Source organism: Crocodylus porosus, unplaced genomic scaffold (assembly GCF_001723895.1).
Source record: "Crocodylus porosus isolate Cpor-Errol unplaced genomic scaffold, CroPor_comp1, whole genome shotgun sequence".
Taxonomy (NCBI): Eukaryota; Metazoa; Chordata; order Crocodylia; family Crocodylidae; genus Crocodylus; species Crocodylus porosus.
This window is the reverse complement of record NW_017728915.1, coordinates 5,495,766-5,512,709: the sequence shown is the minus strand read 5'-3', so window position 1 is coordinate 5,512,709 and position 16,944 is coordinate 5,495,766. Positions and strand designations below refer to the sequence as shown.

General features: G+C 48.4%; 1 protein-coding gene across 1 annotated transcript in view; it reads right to left on the bottom strand.

Moving 5' to 3' along the window:
• Window positions 1-16,944, bottom strand: part of VAC14 (Vac14, PIKFYVE complex component) — a 193,695-nt gene that overhangs the window by 97,382 nt on the left and 79,369 nt on the right. The window contains exon 13 of the mRNA XM_019535581.1: window positions 14,103-14,253. Within this exon, the coding sequence (XP_019391126.1) occupies window positions 14,103-14,253 (151 nt within the window). The remainder of the gene's footprint in view (window positions 1-14,102; window positions 14,254-16,944) is intronic.

The window sequence follows — 16,944 nt, the reverse complement described above, 5'->3', positions numbered from 1 at the left end:
ACTTAGCTGTTAATGAGATTGGTGCAGTTAGACTAGGGCTGAAAGGTGACAAAAAAAGTATTTTTTTCCCCAGTTTAATGCTTTTGACAGTTTTGTATCTAGACAGTTTCACAGGTATGCCACAGAGCCAGTCACTTTTTCCATACGTGCAGGCATTTTTACAGAACACAGGAGAAAGACAAGAGGGTCCTTATAAAAGCACAACAGCAGCGAGGGGAAATCAGAGATGCAGAGTGTGAAATGCAACTTTTTTTTTAAACAAACTAGATTTGAAGTTGCTACCATCACTTAAAATTTACCGAGGTTTGAAAACCTAATGAGGCCTGGAGACACTGTGTGCTTTATAATGCCAGAACTGCAAGTCTGTTCTGAGAGGGAGATGAGGAGATATCTACCTGGATGGGATCAAGTGAAGCTCCTGAGACTTCTCTTATTGTAAGAGAAGGGAGCACAAAGGTCTGTATACAGAGGTGGATACAATTTTGTAAGGCGCTGGTTTGCAATGCTGATGGGCACAGGACAGTCAAAAGAACAGAATCTGTTTAGGAACATCTATGGTTTCTCTATCGCTGTAGCAACTGAATCCCAGTTTTAATGCCCTCATCTCAGGGGTGGGCAAAATGGCAGATCTGGCCAGTGGCCAGACTCCACTTCCCAGCAGCAGTGGGGCCATGACAGCAGGGGGCAAGGATCTCCATGGAGACTGGCCCTTGGCATGCAGGCAGTGGATTGCAGTTCTGCCCCAGCTCCAGACCACGCTGTCCCTGCTGCAAGATCCCAGCCCCAGAGCAGCTCCCCGCCCAGCTGCACACTCTGACAGCACTGCTCGGGCTGGTCTCCATGGAGCCCTGCCCTGCACTGTCATGACGCTGCTGCTGGCGTCTCCATGGAAACTGGCTACAGCAATGCAGGCAGGGACTGCTGGGAGATGGAGTCAGCATTGGCCCAATCTTTCCTGGACTTTGCTTGCCACTACTTTATCTCTACAATATTCTTTCCTGCCTTATGGGTATTATTCCTGTTTCAAGATGGAGAACCATATCACAAAGGTACTGTTTTCTCTTATCCCAGGGTCACAAAGAAAGGGTGTGGCAAATCATGAAGCTTAACCCAGCCCTAGGCCAACACCCTAAGCACTGTATCTTTCTAACTTTCCTAAGTGCCTCATGTTTTCACCTAGGGTGACCAACTTTTCAAAATGGACAGGGCAGGACACATGCCTGCCTTTCTTCCCTCCCCTTACCCCCTCACTGACAGCATGGCCAGAGCAGAGTGGGGACACATGCAGTCTGCCCACTGCAGGCTTGTGGCTGCTTGCCATGCTGGCTTTCCCCTGGGAGCCTTGTGCCGGTTATGTGCTCCCTGCTCACCCAGCAGCATTGGGGGCACAACTCCATGCTGCTGCTGGAGCCATCCAGACTGCTGGCAGGTGGGCAGGGGTACCTCGCCATGACAACAGAGCTCCCAGGGTGAAGGCAGCAGGGCAGGGAGCCCTGAGCTCACTGCAGGCAGCACACCTCCTTCCCCATGCACAAGTCTAGGGGTGCATGTGCACCCCCGTGCCACGGCATGCCCCAGGCCCCATGCACCACCTTGGCTAGGCAGCAACCCCAGCCCCACTCCCTTCCTCACTATGGGGACCTCAGTCTGTCCCCCCGCCACACCCCTTATGCCCCCTCCCCCTCCGGATTTACCTGCAGAAGGCTGCTCTACATGCTGCCTGGCTGTATTCCCAGCCACGTGCATCTGTGCACACACGTACATGCACGTGGTGCCCTCCCTGCTTCCTGCTCCTAGCAGCCCTAAGCAGCACCTTGCAGGCTGGAACACTGCCAGCCTGCAAGGGGAAACCCACCATTTCCTGCAGTTTTCCCTTGGGAATGGAAAACACGGATCCCTGTATGACACCACAAATCCAGAACAAATGCTGTCCCACAATCACGCAGCCCGAGATTGGGACTTGAGGTTCCCATTCTGGGACTGTCCCACCCAATTAGGGGCTGGTGGTCACCCTATTTTCACCTCAACTGAGGGAAGAATCCCCTCTGGCTCACACCTGACTGACTAGCTAGCCCTTTCCTCCCCCAGCTTTATATGCTATTGCAGGCATGGGAGCCAACACCAACAGATGTTGCTAAGTGAAACCTGATGTGGCGACATGGGAATCTGCAGAACGTCTCCCCCCAACAACCTTCTCAGGGATGTTTTGGATTTTAGCTTTGTAAATACCATAAGAAACCTCACAGAATAGGCTAAAAATAGCGCCATTCAGAAACAAAAATGCAACGCAGTTAAAAACAGATGCTAAGATGTCGGCTGCTCAGCTGTGCCCAAATGCAAGTCAGCTCCTCTCCCCTCAGAGGGTCACAGGAAGCTATGGAGAAAAACTGCTTCCCATGCAGACATTTGTGAACTACACTCCTGCAATCTTTGGTGGTCACAAGGGCTATTGCTTAATGGAGACTGTTCTACAGTCAGGATTTGCTGGATACCCTCAACTACCTCGTCTGCTGGGCCAGGATCTCTATCAGAACTGATTTAGCAGCTTCCCCTTCCTTCCAATGCATCCCAGCCTCAAGGTCCCTCAGTGTCAGAGGGGTTGTCTGTGGTGCATTTAAATACATAATGAAGCCATTCTGAGAATAAACCAAGCTCGCTTGTAATCACAGTTTGCATCCATTTTGCTAGAGGCATGATAAGATAGCAGTAAGCCACAAGGGTAACAAGGGACAGAACAGGTCAGGTTACTGGCAATAGGCTACAGGGCCTCACTTCCAAATCCAGACCCAGACCCAGACCCAGACGCTGTGTTATGGCAGCACTGTCTGGCAGCCATCATAAAAGGAGAAAAGGGTTGGAGAGAGAAAACCTGCTGCTGCCTCAGCTATACAGTTGTGCAGGTGGCATGGAGGCAGCCCTAGGGTACCACTGCCTGGGTGTCACAGCTACCGTAGGTCCCAGGTGGGTTGTCAGACCCTTACATGAGTGACACAGGTGCTTGTGTGTAGGGCATGGGGCAGACTGAGGAGACAGCAGGGAACAAAGTGGTAGATAGGGCAGGACAGCAGATAGGGCGAGGAGCAGAAAGCAGAGCAGACTAGGCATGGCCAGGGAATCCAATGGCGCTCAACTGCCAAAAAGGTTGGTCCCACTGGAGCAGTACATCTCATTTTTCAGAGCAACTCACCCAGAACTCTTCACCCCACTAAATGGATACTTTTAAGCAGTTAGGTTCGTGTTCCCTCCAGTCATGAGCTTGCTACCTTTTTGCAAAATTACATATCAAAAGTCCATCATAATTAGAGTGACCATATAATTTTGAAAGAAATCTGGGATGGGATGAACCTCCCTGACCTGGTCTGTCCTGCCTGCACCCCAGCTCCCCACAGCTGGGCTGGGGCTGGCAACAGAGCAGCAGAAACATGAGTCTGCCCAGGGCTTCAGTGCGCCATTGCCATGCCCCCCCCAACCCCCAGCACCTGTTGGCCACTTCTATGTTGGGAGTGCATGGCCAGGCTGGACCAAACCAGTTAGCACAGGGCCCCTTGCCCCAGCACTGGCTGTAGCTGAGGTCTTCACTCCCTGGCACCAATTGACACTGCTGCAATATGGGCACTGGACCAGCCCCATTAACTCATCACCCCCCAACACCACAGCTCCCAGGAGACCTAATGGAAGGATGGGGTGGGACAGTGCAGAGGCCCACAGCCAAGCTCCATCCACTGCACAGAGGTTGGACTCAGCTGAGACTGGCTCCTATGCAGTGCCTCCTGAATTGTGCAGCCACACAATGCTTCCCTCACCACTGCTGCCAGAAGCTGCCTAGGTCGACCACATGCAGCCCAGGCCTCGGCAGTGATTGCAGCAGTAGGGCATAAGGCTGCCAGCAGCAGGCAGCCATCCCAGCTCACCCCACACAGCTGCCTGAGCCCCGGCCCTAGCCCCCTTCCCTGGCTGATCCCTACCCCAGGCAGAAGTGGTGCTTAGCCCAGACTGCCCCCCACCTGCAGCTGCTGCTTAGGAGCCAGGCTTGGCATGTGTGGTTGAGGTAGCACCAATCTGGGACTTTTGCTTCAATTTTCACCCTGGAAAAATGCAGGACTGTCATGGCCAATCTGGGACGTATGGTCACCCTAACTATAATGATATCTGCTTTCTCCATTGTGTTCCCTTTCCTAAATATACAGATCAGTAAGACTTTAAAATTTAACTAAACTGACACGTAAACAATCCCAACTTTATCACTAGGTGCTTAGGGAAGGGGTTTTAAACCTTTTTTAAAAAGTGTATCCTGGCAGCTGGACACGGAATGTGAGTGGGGGGGTGAAGGTGGCATGTGGCCGGATGCTGCCCGCCCCCTCCCAGCCCTGCTCCTGGGAGGCAGTGGCATGGGGTAGTGGGTGGCAGCGCTCCATCTCCGTCTGCCTGCACACACCTGCTAGGGCAAGGGCGGGCAATTATTTTGGGCAGAGGGCCTCTTACTGAGTTTTGGCAAACCATCGAGGGCTGCATGACAGGTGGCCCAGGGCAGATTAATATTAATTTTCTAAATTTTTTTAGGCGCCCCGCAGGCCAGATAGAATGGCCTGACGGGCTGCATCTGGCCCCTGGGCTGCATTTTGCTCACCCCTGCGCTAAGGCCTTTCCAAGTACCCCCGGTTGATAACCCATGGCTTAGGGCTTAGGAAGGACAACCTTAGAGAGTCAATTGCAATGTTGCAATCCTTGGACAGCAGTATCACAAAAATGAACTGGACAGGATGAAGCTAAGTACAGGGGAGATTTTTCTGTCTCAACACATCCTGGCAAAGAGCAGGACTGGCATTTTTCACAAGATAATATCTAAAGGGCTTTGGAAGACTGAATCTAATGTCAGAACAGCAGTGGCTCTTGAAAAAAAACACATAAATAAAAAGACAAATGCAATGGGAGAGAGGGTTAGAGAGACCAATGACAACCAGGCAGAGAACTATATTCTATCCTGAAACAGGAGACATGTGAGGATAATGCCTGTCTGGTCTGGGAAATCCATCCGAATCTACTACGGATTTACCTTTTTCAAAGATAAATCAATAAGTGACAATAGGAACACAGCAGAAATATGTAACAGACAATACGTGTGAAAAGAAAACACCTGACAGCTGTGCAGGGGCCTGTGGCCAAATCTGGTGGTGAGTCTGAGCAGGTTAGCAGCTAAAGCTGTTTCACCATTATGTTTCCAGAAGTAAATACAGAAGGTTTCAGAGGGATACAGCTCCGCATAAAAGGGTAACATGGGAAACAAACTCACAGGAGAAATGAAAGCCAACAAGAACATATATTGCATCAAAATTTTATGTTAAAATAATATTAAAGGTTACAAAGTCAAGTACTTGGACTTGGGAATGGACAAAAGTGAGGTGACCCTGTAATCTTTTTTTCAGTACTCTCACCTGTGTGCTCTATAATACAAACTTTGCATCCAAGCTAAGCTTTTCCCACCTCATTCGCCAAGCTGCTGGAGTGCTGAAGGAAACACTCAAGGTTCTTTGAGTAGATGTGATATCTTTTGTTAGACCAACTGAGTAGCTGGAAAAAATGTCTTGGCAAGCTTTTGGGTGCAGTCACCCTTCTCCAGGCATAGGGAGTCTCTGCTGTTCTGAGACTCTAAGAAATGAAAGAAGCTAGAAGTGTGGCAGGATGTCAGTGAAAACTGTCAGAGCGCAATGAAGGAAGAATACATGGGAGAAGCAATGTTCCTGTTCTCAGTGCTATTGTCACAGTGTCCTTATCTGCTGGAAGAAGCGACTGTAGGAGAAAGGTATGACTGGCAAATTCAGTGGTTTTACTGACCACACTTCTCACAGTACATTCACATAGGCTGTTTATAGACGTTACGTTTTTCTAGGTTTAATCTGGACTGCAGCTGTAATCATATACACGTGGACATCTGCAGTCTGAATTAAAACTGGCTCCACTCTGACTTAACTAACGCTCACTGAATGACGATTAAAGTTAATGCAGACTATGGCAGTCCTATGCAAATTAGGCAGTGTACACTGCATTAATTGACATATATACACACCATCTTGCTTTTAGGAAAAACAGTCCTTAGAAACTCAGATAAGCATTGCAAGTATCAATCCAAGTCTATAAACAGCTACAGACAGCATGTTCAGTGCAAACAAACTGGAGAAATTCACTGCCATCCTCCAACTAGTCTGAACTAATCCTGTGCTAACTACAGTTTCCAGATGCTTCCAATTTTACCAAATTTTGGTGGCTTTTCAAAGATATGGGAAGCATACTTTCCTCACCCTATGCAACCCCTGTACTGAAATATGGTGCCTTTGCTCTAGAACAGGTAGACACTACATTTTCCTCAGCTAAACCACAATATTTTTCCCCTGGTAGACACTGTTTTGCTAAATTTTATCCTTATTTTCTGGACTGGACAATTTTTCTGAAGCTTGAGAAGAAAGTGCTGCCTTCTGCAGGCATCAAACAAAGTTCTAACCTAAATGGTTGAAATTTGAGAAAGTTCTAAATTGCTGAGGGAAGCTAACAGGCAAGCTTAACTATAGGATCTCCATTTCCTATGTATAATTAGCTGGACATTTGGTGCCAAAGTTGCTCAATTTCTCAAAAAATCCAGTAACTTTGCAACATAGACTGTGTTATATTCCCTGAAGGGGTGGGGTGGGGTGGGAGGGCATGACAGATGTATTACCAGTATCCAAACAGTTAGACACCTGTTTTCTCCAGTGCCTCAATACTGTAGTTTCCACCCACCGTGCTGGGAAAGTACCAAGGCAATGCATGCCATCACACAGCATTGACCAGGCACTACTAGCCTGCTATTTCTGAGTTTCTTCCAAGTTGCACATCATTGAGATAGTGTTCTTGCTCATAATTCTTCCTTGCCTCTAGTAGCCTTGTTTCAATAAACAGGGGAAGAATCCAGAGGGATAAAGTAATCCTAATGCTTGGGGGAGAGATCCAATGAAATTTTACACTTCTGAGGGAAAGAAGATACGTGAGAACGATTCACTTCTGCTACTCCCAGAGACAGAGGATATGTGTTGAAAGTGTGACCTCTACAGATGTGTACGTTTCTGAGCAAACTGGCTTTCTCCTAGGAGGGAATTAAGCCTGCAAACTGGAGAACTCCAGAACTCCCCATTTTTGGTGCAGAGTGCCCCATGCCATCACCATGATCAACTCCCTGGCTGCTCTGGTCCACCACTCCTGGCTTTGCACTCCCATTGAAGCTTACTTGCAAACTGGCTCCTGTTAGTGCAAGTAGCTGGCTCTGACACCAGCTGCCTCCCTGACTCTTCTGCTGCTGAAGATTATTGTAGTTTTTCTATGCTGCTGAAAATAAAGTGGGTGGGGTAAGAACCCTGACATCTGGTATTGCTCAGATCAGCCTTTTAATTATCTCCCTGATTAAGCAGACACCTGAAACCAGCTGGAAGTAGCAGAATGCAATATTTGGTATGATTAGGTGCCACTTCACCAGGATTTCAGAGGCTCTGATGTAATTGTACTGAAACCATTCAAGCACTTTCCATATGAAAATAAGTGATGCCAAGAATAGGCACACAAGGAGGAGAAGGATGGGGCCTGAACACTTCTTTTCATTCTGCTCCAGGTGAGGCAGGATTTATACCTAGCTACCAGCCATTTACAGTCCAAGTCACCTGGGTGAACAGAGCTATTCTCCCCCTTCCTTCCATTTGCTGTTTAGGGGACCTGTATAAAGTCTTCTGCTCCTCCTCTGAAGCTTGAAATGAGGGGATAGAGGGCTTGTTGGGACAACCCATTCCATAGACAGACCCCAGGGTTATAGATTGAGGCACTGGATAAGATGCGTAACAAGCCAGAGAAGGGGAGAAGCACACATGAAAATTAAAAGTGCTTCAAAATACAACTCTAGACTGGTTGTGGGTGGCAGCGTTGGTGACGAGTGGCGACTGCCCGCAGAAGCCGGCAGTGGGGGGGAGGGAGCGGGGAAAGAAGGGGGTGGTGAGTGGCGACCACTAAAAGAAGCTGGCAGTGGCGGTGGTGGGGGCGAGTGGTGACTGCCCAGAGAAGCCACCAGCAGCAGGGGGGAGGGACGAGTGAGCAGCAACTGCTTGCAGAAGCCAGCAGCAGTGGGGTGGCGAATGGCGACCACCCGCAGAAGCCAGCAGCATCAGTGGCCAATCTCAGGGGGAGCATATGCCCCTCTGTGCCCCCCTACTAGTCACCTATGATATCAACACACCCACATACAAAGACAATCTAGCAACACACATCTGGTAATGCTCCTGATTCCGTGAAGGTGCATGCGCTGATTCTTTGCATATGTGCTAGGACAGCAGTTGTCAGCCAGGGGTAAATGTACCCCTAGAGGTACTTAAAAAGGTCGTCGGGGGTATGTAGAACTGATGTGGCTGATAAATGCCATGTGCATGCACTCAGCTGCAGTGCAGCACGCAGGCAGCCAGGAGCACAGCTGGGTCTGGCTGGTAAGTCTGTCATAAGCGAAGGGGTGTGGGGGAGGCAGATTGAGACCCCCGTGGTGGGGGAGTGGGGCTGGGGTAGGTGCTGCCTACCTGGGGTGGGGTATGAGACTGAGCCATGCGGGAGTGGGGGATGTGTGCCCCTGCATCTACGTGCGGGGCGAGGGTGGGCTGGGGCAGCTCTGGGCTGAGCTGTGTTTGGGGCAGGAGGCAGCAGCAGTTGGAGGTTGGCAGCTACAGCAAATTCTGGAGTGGCTGCAGGCTCCCCATCCCCAATAAACCCCTTCCCAACGCTGCTGCCCGCCCCAAGTGCAGCAACAGCCCAGCCCTGGCTGGGAGAAGCCCAGCACAGCCCCAACCTCAGCCCGCAGTGGCAGCCCGCCCTGCCCCATGCCCCCCATGGCTTCCTGGGGGTGGGCGGAGCAGCAGGAGCCACCACCCCCACCAGGCCTCTCACAGCTGTCCTGTGCCCCACCCCAGCTGTGCAGTTCCTGCCCCTGCCCCAGCCCCACTCTCTCCCTCACTGTGAGGGCTTCCATCTGCACCCTCCTGCCTCTTGAAAACAAGAAAAAAATGTAAAAGGGCTACATGAGCTGAAACTCTCAGACAGAAGGGGTATACTTGTTAAAAAATGGTTGAAAACGCCTGCGCTACGAAGCCAGGTAGAACAAACTGGAGGTTTGAGGCAAGCTCTGCAGTGAACCAAAGATACGGGAGCTTTAGGGATCAGGCTGCTCTTGTGGACATGTTTACATGGTAAACTTACTATGTCTAGCAGCCCCCAAACAGCACTTGGCTCCAGGTAGGTTGCCTCCCCACCTGAAAGAGGAGCAATGTCCATGCACTGCTTCAGGAGGGCTTATTACCAATACTGAGCAAAAGTGCCAGTTAGTTTATGCTAATAATTAGCCTGCTTACAACCCCATACAGACACTGTTACACTGCTTCTAGTTCACAAGACAACCTGCACAGGGTACTGCATTTGAAGGCACAGCTGCCTGGCTGGCTGTAGACAGTTTTATTTTATTGCAATTCAGTGCTGGCAGAAAGAGATGCACAAAGCAGCTTCTTCTCATGTACTGGTGTTTACATCCTTTTTGAAAAAGCTTTCTATACTCCTGGGACAGGGAAAAGGGCCCCCCTATAAAAGATGCAGAGTTTAACATCTGAACTAATGCAGACTGCACAAACCTCATCTTTGAAAAAATGAGATGTCTAGGTCACCAAGCACATCTTACCTTCTCCCTTTCATTTACTGGGGCTGGCAACAGATACCAAATATAAATATGCTACACAGACCAGAATCTCACTGCTGTGTTTCCAAGATGCCCTTCCCATTTAACCAGAATCACATCCAGCAAATACAGCTACAATCCAGCAAGATTCTTGGGGCAGAAACAGATGTCTGTGCCCCTTGTCATACCACTAGTACTTAAAATGTGTGGCCATGACAAAGGTGGTAAAAGTTTCTGCTGTTTTATTGTAGCAGACATCTGTTTACTCCATGTGAGTGCAACATGCAGTCTAGTGCTGCCTGTACTCTCCAGTCACATGGGGATGCCTATGCAGCTTTCCTTTCTTACAGACACAACCTGAGCAGTCTTCGGGGCACACATCTTTAAGTGCGAAAAGTGAGGGTACCCCATTTACAGAGATGCATCACCATTAACCTCTAAGACAGGTCTCTGCAAGCAGGGAAATGCATTGCCTGTTTTCCCACAGAATTAAGTCCTTGCCCAGGGCGGGACAATGGGGGGTGTTAGTTTTGCACAGTGAAGGGGATCAGGTGATCCACTTCATTTGGCTTCATTTGTTCATACTCTTGGGTGTGACAGAACCATCCACTGAAAAGTCCAACCAACTGTGCCCTGTGTCAGTATGAAACAGTGTAGCAGGATCACAGCTGTAAGCCTGTCCCCTTTTTTGGCCTTGGTCACCTGTAAAATGAGGCTGGCAGGTCATCAGCCTTTCATTCGCTGACATCACAAAGTCACTGCATAGTATGAAAGACTGGGAAGACAACCTGAAGATCCAGGTGAGTTATGTCTAACATGAAGTGCACAGGCATAAACTAAGTGTGGGAGAGCAACAATTTCTACAATGCTTAACTGAAGTTACTTCCCTATTAGTTCCTCACTTAAGCTCTGAAGAGCTGAGTTTGCTTTGGCTTTTTTTTAGCCAACTTGCCAAACAAAATCACCAGATCTGCAGAAAGCCGGGTGCCTGAACACTGAGTTCAATGACAAGATTCTGGCTTAGGTCAAAACTGAGACCCCTTTCAGTCTTTCCATGTCTGGAGGTAGCTTTCTTGCATATAGCTCAAGCCAAAAATTCCTGCATCACATGCACCACACAGCATAGATTCTTAAAAGCCAGCTCCAGGCTCAATGTATAATACAGCAGCAAGCCTTACATGAAGGAAAAACAAAGCATCTAAATAAAAATCAATCTGGGAATGAGCTCAGGAAATGGGACACTGCTTTCCTGGCTGCAACCAATACATGTTTGGAGGAAACCAAACTCAATGGCAGGGAAACAACTGCATAAACATGCCCTGGGTAAAACGTGAGAAAGAGGAAGCAAGGGGAAAGAATGCAAAATGGCAGAGCCCTCCCCCTTCTTACCTCTTTGCTTGGAAAAGGGTGGCAAAACTTGGAACAAAAATAGCCATGTTGCACAAACAATGGAAACATGCCATGAAGTCCAGGCTTGCAAGGATGCCTGATGTACTAACCTACAATCCCACACAACATCCATAAATGTTTCCTAGGTCTGGGTCTCCTCTTCATTGATGTATACAACCTGCTTAATACTTTTTCAGTTCAACCTCTTCACCCCTCTCATATGAAGTATTAAACATAAGACTAGGTCTGAGCTAGGTGGCAGCCATTCCTCATCTCTACCCTTAAAGTTGCAGCAATACCTTACTATAGAGCATGTGGCTGCAGGACATTTCAGCAGGTGACTGCAGTACACAGCTCCATTGATAGGTTTGTACAATCCACCTCCACATTTCTCAGTGGAAAACCACCTGCCTTACATATGGTATTATCCAATGTGGGTGGTTTCAGTTCATAACAGAACTCACAATAGCAGAGCCTCTAGACGCCTAGGTGAACAAGCCTTCACATCTCTGCTCTGGGGACTGAAGTTAGACTTTCATATGAGACATCACTTTTTCATGTATCCTGATAATTTTGTGCAGACAGCTCAAGTAATTTTACATGTGGTGAGGACGGGGAACTCATTCTCCAAAGCTGTCAACCAGAATGCTGGGGAGGTTTGAGGAGATGCAACAAAAGCATAGCGATGAGAAGGGACCTACACAACCACAAAAATCACTGACCCACTAATGAGCATATATCAGTACCACTCTTCATTTTTTTTAATTAGTCATGCTCTGAACAGCATTTCAAAGCATCAAGATGAAAACCAAGAGTGTTCCAGGCTAGTGTAACCCAACTCTTCTTAAGCTTAATTCCAGACTAAGTATGAACATGCAAATGTCATTGACAGACATGCACCAATATATTAGTACTGATCCGATACTGGACCGATGTAAACAAAACTGGCTATACTGGAAATCGGCCCAGTGGGGCTGATAATTTGGCCAACAAACACCCGTGCATGCGCACAGCTGCAGCACAGCACTCAGGCAGTGAGAAGCACAGCCTGGCAGCGTGGAACAGAAGGGAAGGAGCGTGGGCTGAGGGCAGATCAACCCCCGGTGTGGTAAGGAAGGGGGCAGGGCAGAGGCAGGCGCTGCCCACCCGCAGCGGAGCAAGATGAAGGACAGACCCATGGCTTGTTGGGGGTGGGGGGCTCTACAGCAAAATTTGGGGTGGCTGTAGCCCTCGCCCCGAGTCCAGCCCTTGGTGAGAAAAGCCTGGCGCAGCCGGGGCTCCAACCTGCCCCACGCAGATCCAGGGGCACATGCCTCCCCAGGGTGTGCACAGTAGCAGGAGCTGCCCCCCTCCCCACCCCGCTATGAGCTGTGGGTCCATCCTGCACCCCACCCCAGCTGGGCAGCACCTGCCCCTGCCCCCTCCCTCACTGTGGGGGCCGTTGATCTGCCCCCCCCATCCATCACAATGGACTAAGCAGCTGGAGGCAGCTTTCCCCGCTGTACTGGAAATCAGATTAGTACTGGCCGTTATGCCTCCTTTTAAAAAAATCGGATATAGGTATTGGCCCCAAAAATCTTTATCAGTGCACCCCTAGTCATTGAAGCTGCCCATGTACACCATGTGGTAGGGGGAAGATGGATGGTATTTCAGCCATTGCTGACTCCATATCAACCAAACAGCTAATTCATACCCCTCCCAAAGCAGCCAAATTATGAAGATTTCAACCCCCAAATGGCAGAAGTTTTCCAGAAAGCTTTGTGCAAACAAACCCAGCATTATCAAGGTGAGATTCTGCAACATGTGCTGCAGCAGACACCATCTATACACTACAACTTGCTAAATACAGGAGATTAGCTGGACATGGAGATAGACAGATTCTTCCAAACCTTGGAATACTTCATTTGTTTTTAACACACTGTGCTTGAGTAACCGAAACCCAGATTCTGTTCCAGTTAGTTAAGGAGCCACAGCAGCTTTTAGGATACATGCCATACAGTAGGCTATTTTTAGATCATCCACAAGGAAGGAAAACTCAGACAACCATCAGCGTGATCTAAAATGCAGCTTTGCAGCTATTTGGCCAGCACCACAGAAGCAACTCCACCCACACAGTCTCTCAGACACAGAGGATCAATAATACTTGCAAAGCACTGCATTAGGTTTCAAGTGTTAAAATAACCTCCATCACGAGGCAGCACTGGGTCTTGCCAGACTACCTCATTATGCACGTCAGCCAGACTATGACTACAGGTCTGCACATGTGAATCAGGGAGGGCTACACTAAACAGTACCAAAACAATGCAAGGATTTTCAAAAGGTGGCTGAGGAGATTTTTTTCCACTACCGAGGCAGCTGTTTGAAAGCATTTGGGGAAACAGGAATTGGGGAGGGTAACAGGGACAAGTGACTTTATAGGCACCCGCATCGCTAGGGACCTTTGTGCCAAGTGACACAAGCATGTGACCATTTACAGAGAAAGGAGAGACAGCCCCCCATCCCATCCGTCATTCTGAGAAATTTACAAGCAAAGAGCAACACGAAAGATGTCCATTTGTCTATGAGAAGCATGAACATTAAGATTTCCTCTTCCCCAAGTGTGTGAAAGCTTCACCTATCACTGGCTCTTGGGCAAAAAAACCCATTGATGTGTGACAATAATAGGATCAGGATCCTGATTATGAACTGGTGTGTGCACATTTGGCATTAATTGGTGGATTATTTTTGTGGTTAAGCTTTTCAGGGTAGATGGATCTGAAATGTTCTGAAATTTACCCTGGAAGAACTCCTCTGCATCCCCAAACACCCATGTGATAGTGACAGGGGTTGGAACGGATCTACAGGTTTGTTATTCCTGGAGAGTCCTTTCTCCCTGCTTAACCAAACCTGACAGGTGCCACTTGGCATCAAGGGAGAGGAAGTTATTTGGTAGCAAAAGGACACTTAGCAAGTCAGATCACTGTTAGCAAGGTGCAGCATGGAATGCACTTACCAGAGGTGCTCAGCTGGCTGGGTTTAATGGGCACATGTAGCTCCGATTGGCTGGACTGCATGTCTGAGCCTTCATATGGCCCATGTCCTTCCGTTTGGCCTGCAGGAGAAGATGCAATCTCAGCCAACACTTCTAGGTCCTTCAAGATAACCTGGAAAGAGGAAGAGATCACATAAGGTGAGCAATGACAACGCAGCACAGAGTTCAGAGGCAACTGCAGATTTATTTTAATTTAAAAAGACTGACAGGCAGTGTGTTCAGAAAGGCCAACACTAATTCTTTCAACATGGATGAAGTGGAAGTGGGGAAGACTAGAATTGTTACAATAAAGTGGCTGATCAGATCAGAGTGAAGTTCTAGGCCTAACTGTGAAGGAGACAGCTGAGGAACAGAAGAGGCAAAATCTCTGCTAAGCTGTAGGAGAGCAGATGAACATTTAACTTAGCCCAAACTGTGTATGACGACCAGCCCTAGAGCTCAGTCAGAAGTTGCTGCCACTCCATGCAAGGGACATCTGGGAAGAGCCAATGATTTTTCTCCTTAGCTTCACTTAATTGTATTGAACAATTTAGATAAATTGGGTAACTGAACTAGACACTTCCCCCACCTGCAATGGATATTGTGATCTAACCTGAAGACAGCAGGGAGACGAGGGAAACTGGGCTGGGAATTTCCATCCATCCCACAGCCTGTTCATGCTGTTCAACTACTCTTGATATTTTACAGACTGTTTTCATATAAAGAGATTGCGGCCATTCGATCTGCAAAAAAATCTGCCCAGCATGGGCTAAAGCAAAGCTGAGCAAGTGAAACAGCTTCAAGAGCTAGGAACTACACCACTGTGGGTCAACTAATCAACTCCAAAACCTAGTTACTACCTTTTAAAAAGGCTACACTACTTCACTGCTGACAGCCTTCTCACACATGGACTCCTCCAGAGCTGGACTCCACACATTTTAAATGGACTTCAGGCTGGACAAGGCTGCGACTTAACATTGAAACAGGCCTGAATATTCAAATGACTGCCACAGCATTTTTTCCTATGCAGCTAACCTCCCTTTTCTTTGCTTAGCCACTTTATACCACCACTGAGTTAATTTGGGAAGTAACCTGGGATGTTATAGAGCCATTCTAGAAAACCACACTGTCCCAACCAATTGTAGTGGATCCTCCCTCATCCAAGCGCTCTCACTTCTTGATATTGCATCATTCAACATACCAGAGACATGTATGGCATGGAAGTGGCCAGCTAGACTAGCCATTGACCAGGACTAGATCTGCTGTAAAGCCAAGCACACTGGTTTTGTGGAGAAAAGATCATGTGCCTTTCCCTCCAAGTGTGGTACTGTGAACACTTGCCACTTCTTTTTGCCAATATTACAGATTATTTGGCAGTTCACTTAAAGCTTCAGCTGCTGAACTCATATGATTAGGCAGGATTTCAATTCTAAGTTAAAAAGCAACTGCCTAGCCTTCATAGCTGTGAGCATAACCCTTAAACTGTTAGAAGAGATCCAAAATTGATTTTTAAACAATGATTTAAGCTGCCAGAATGTCTGAATACTTGGGATTGGTAATCCAATATCCCAAAGAGCTCAAACAAAGCCTCATGCCATCCACCAAGCTCCTGTAATCACCACCCAAGCTCTTGATTCCCATTTCACAGTTACAGAAGACTAGGGGATAGGAATCAAGTGACTTGCACACAGTCAGGAAGAGAATCCAGTTCTGACTCCCCCTCCCTACCCCATTCACACACTGCTCCTTCCTCTTCTTGACCACCCCCAGCCCCCAGTGGCTGCCCCACCTGGCCCCAGCATCCTGGTACTTTAAAAAAAGCCCTGCACTCACTGGCTCTTGCCCGGGGGGGGCAAATCCCTGCTGCCCCCCACTGCCCTGCTCTGCATGTGCGGGCTCTGCCATGAACCCCCATTGTCACATCCTGCTGCACTGAAGTGAACTGTAGTCTACAAAAAGCCAGGCTGAAGCCCTTCCCATTTAAGACTCAAATCCGTTCCAAATCAAACCAACTGAACAGAACTCAATCGTTCTAAAAACCATACTGACTGAACAGACATAACTCAATTGTTCTAAACACTACATATGGCGCTGAGCATCCTGCATCCCAAACTCTCACCCTGGGACTTCAGATACTCCCAAATGCACTGGCAGGCATCCTACATGCAGGCCCTAGCCTGGAGGTCTTGAGATTTGGATGCCCACAAGACTTGACCAAAAGGCCGAGACTTCCACCTGGGAACAAGTATGCACACACACACTTTCGTCTTTGCTGCCACAGCACAACCACAGAGACACTATGGAGAGTTTGAACCTACAGAGACTAGTGCTCAGAGAGCTATAAAAATACCCCAAAAAGCTCCAATACACTTGGGAAGCCTGTGTGCGCACAAACATTGTTAAGTAACTGTCTGCAAGTCCCTGCAGGGGAAAACAAGGAAAACAATCTCTCTGCAATGCAAAGCAACAACATGGCACAGAAGGAGAGAAGGGGGTGGGATTCTGTGGTCTAAGTCCCCTAGGCTAGAGGGCTGTTGCCTCAAAGTGATACCACACTTAGCACTGGGACACGGCCATCACTTGAAGCCACTATTACCCTCTCAGGACATATCTTTGAGGATGAAACCTTATGCTGTAGCCCAATTCAGGAGCAATTCATTTTGGGGACAGGAGGTTGATGTAATAACGATCTAATTGGGTCTTCTGGAGTGCTTCAACCAGGGGGAAGTTCTCCTTCCACCCATCCCACCCCACCCTTCATTTTCTCCTGGTTTCTTTGAGTCTTTTTTAGGTTCCTTTCACATGCACAAAGCCCCCCCCCCCC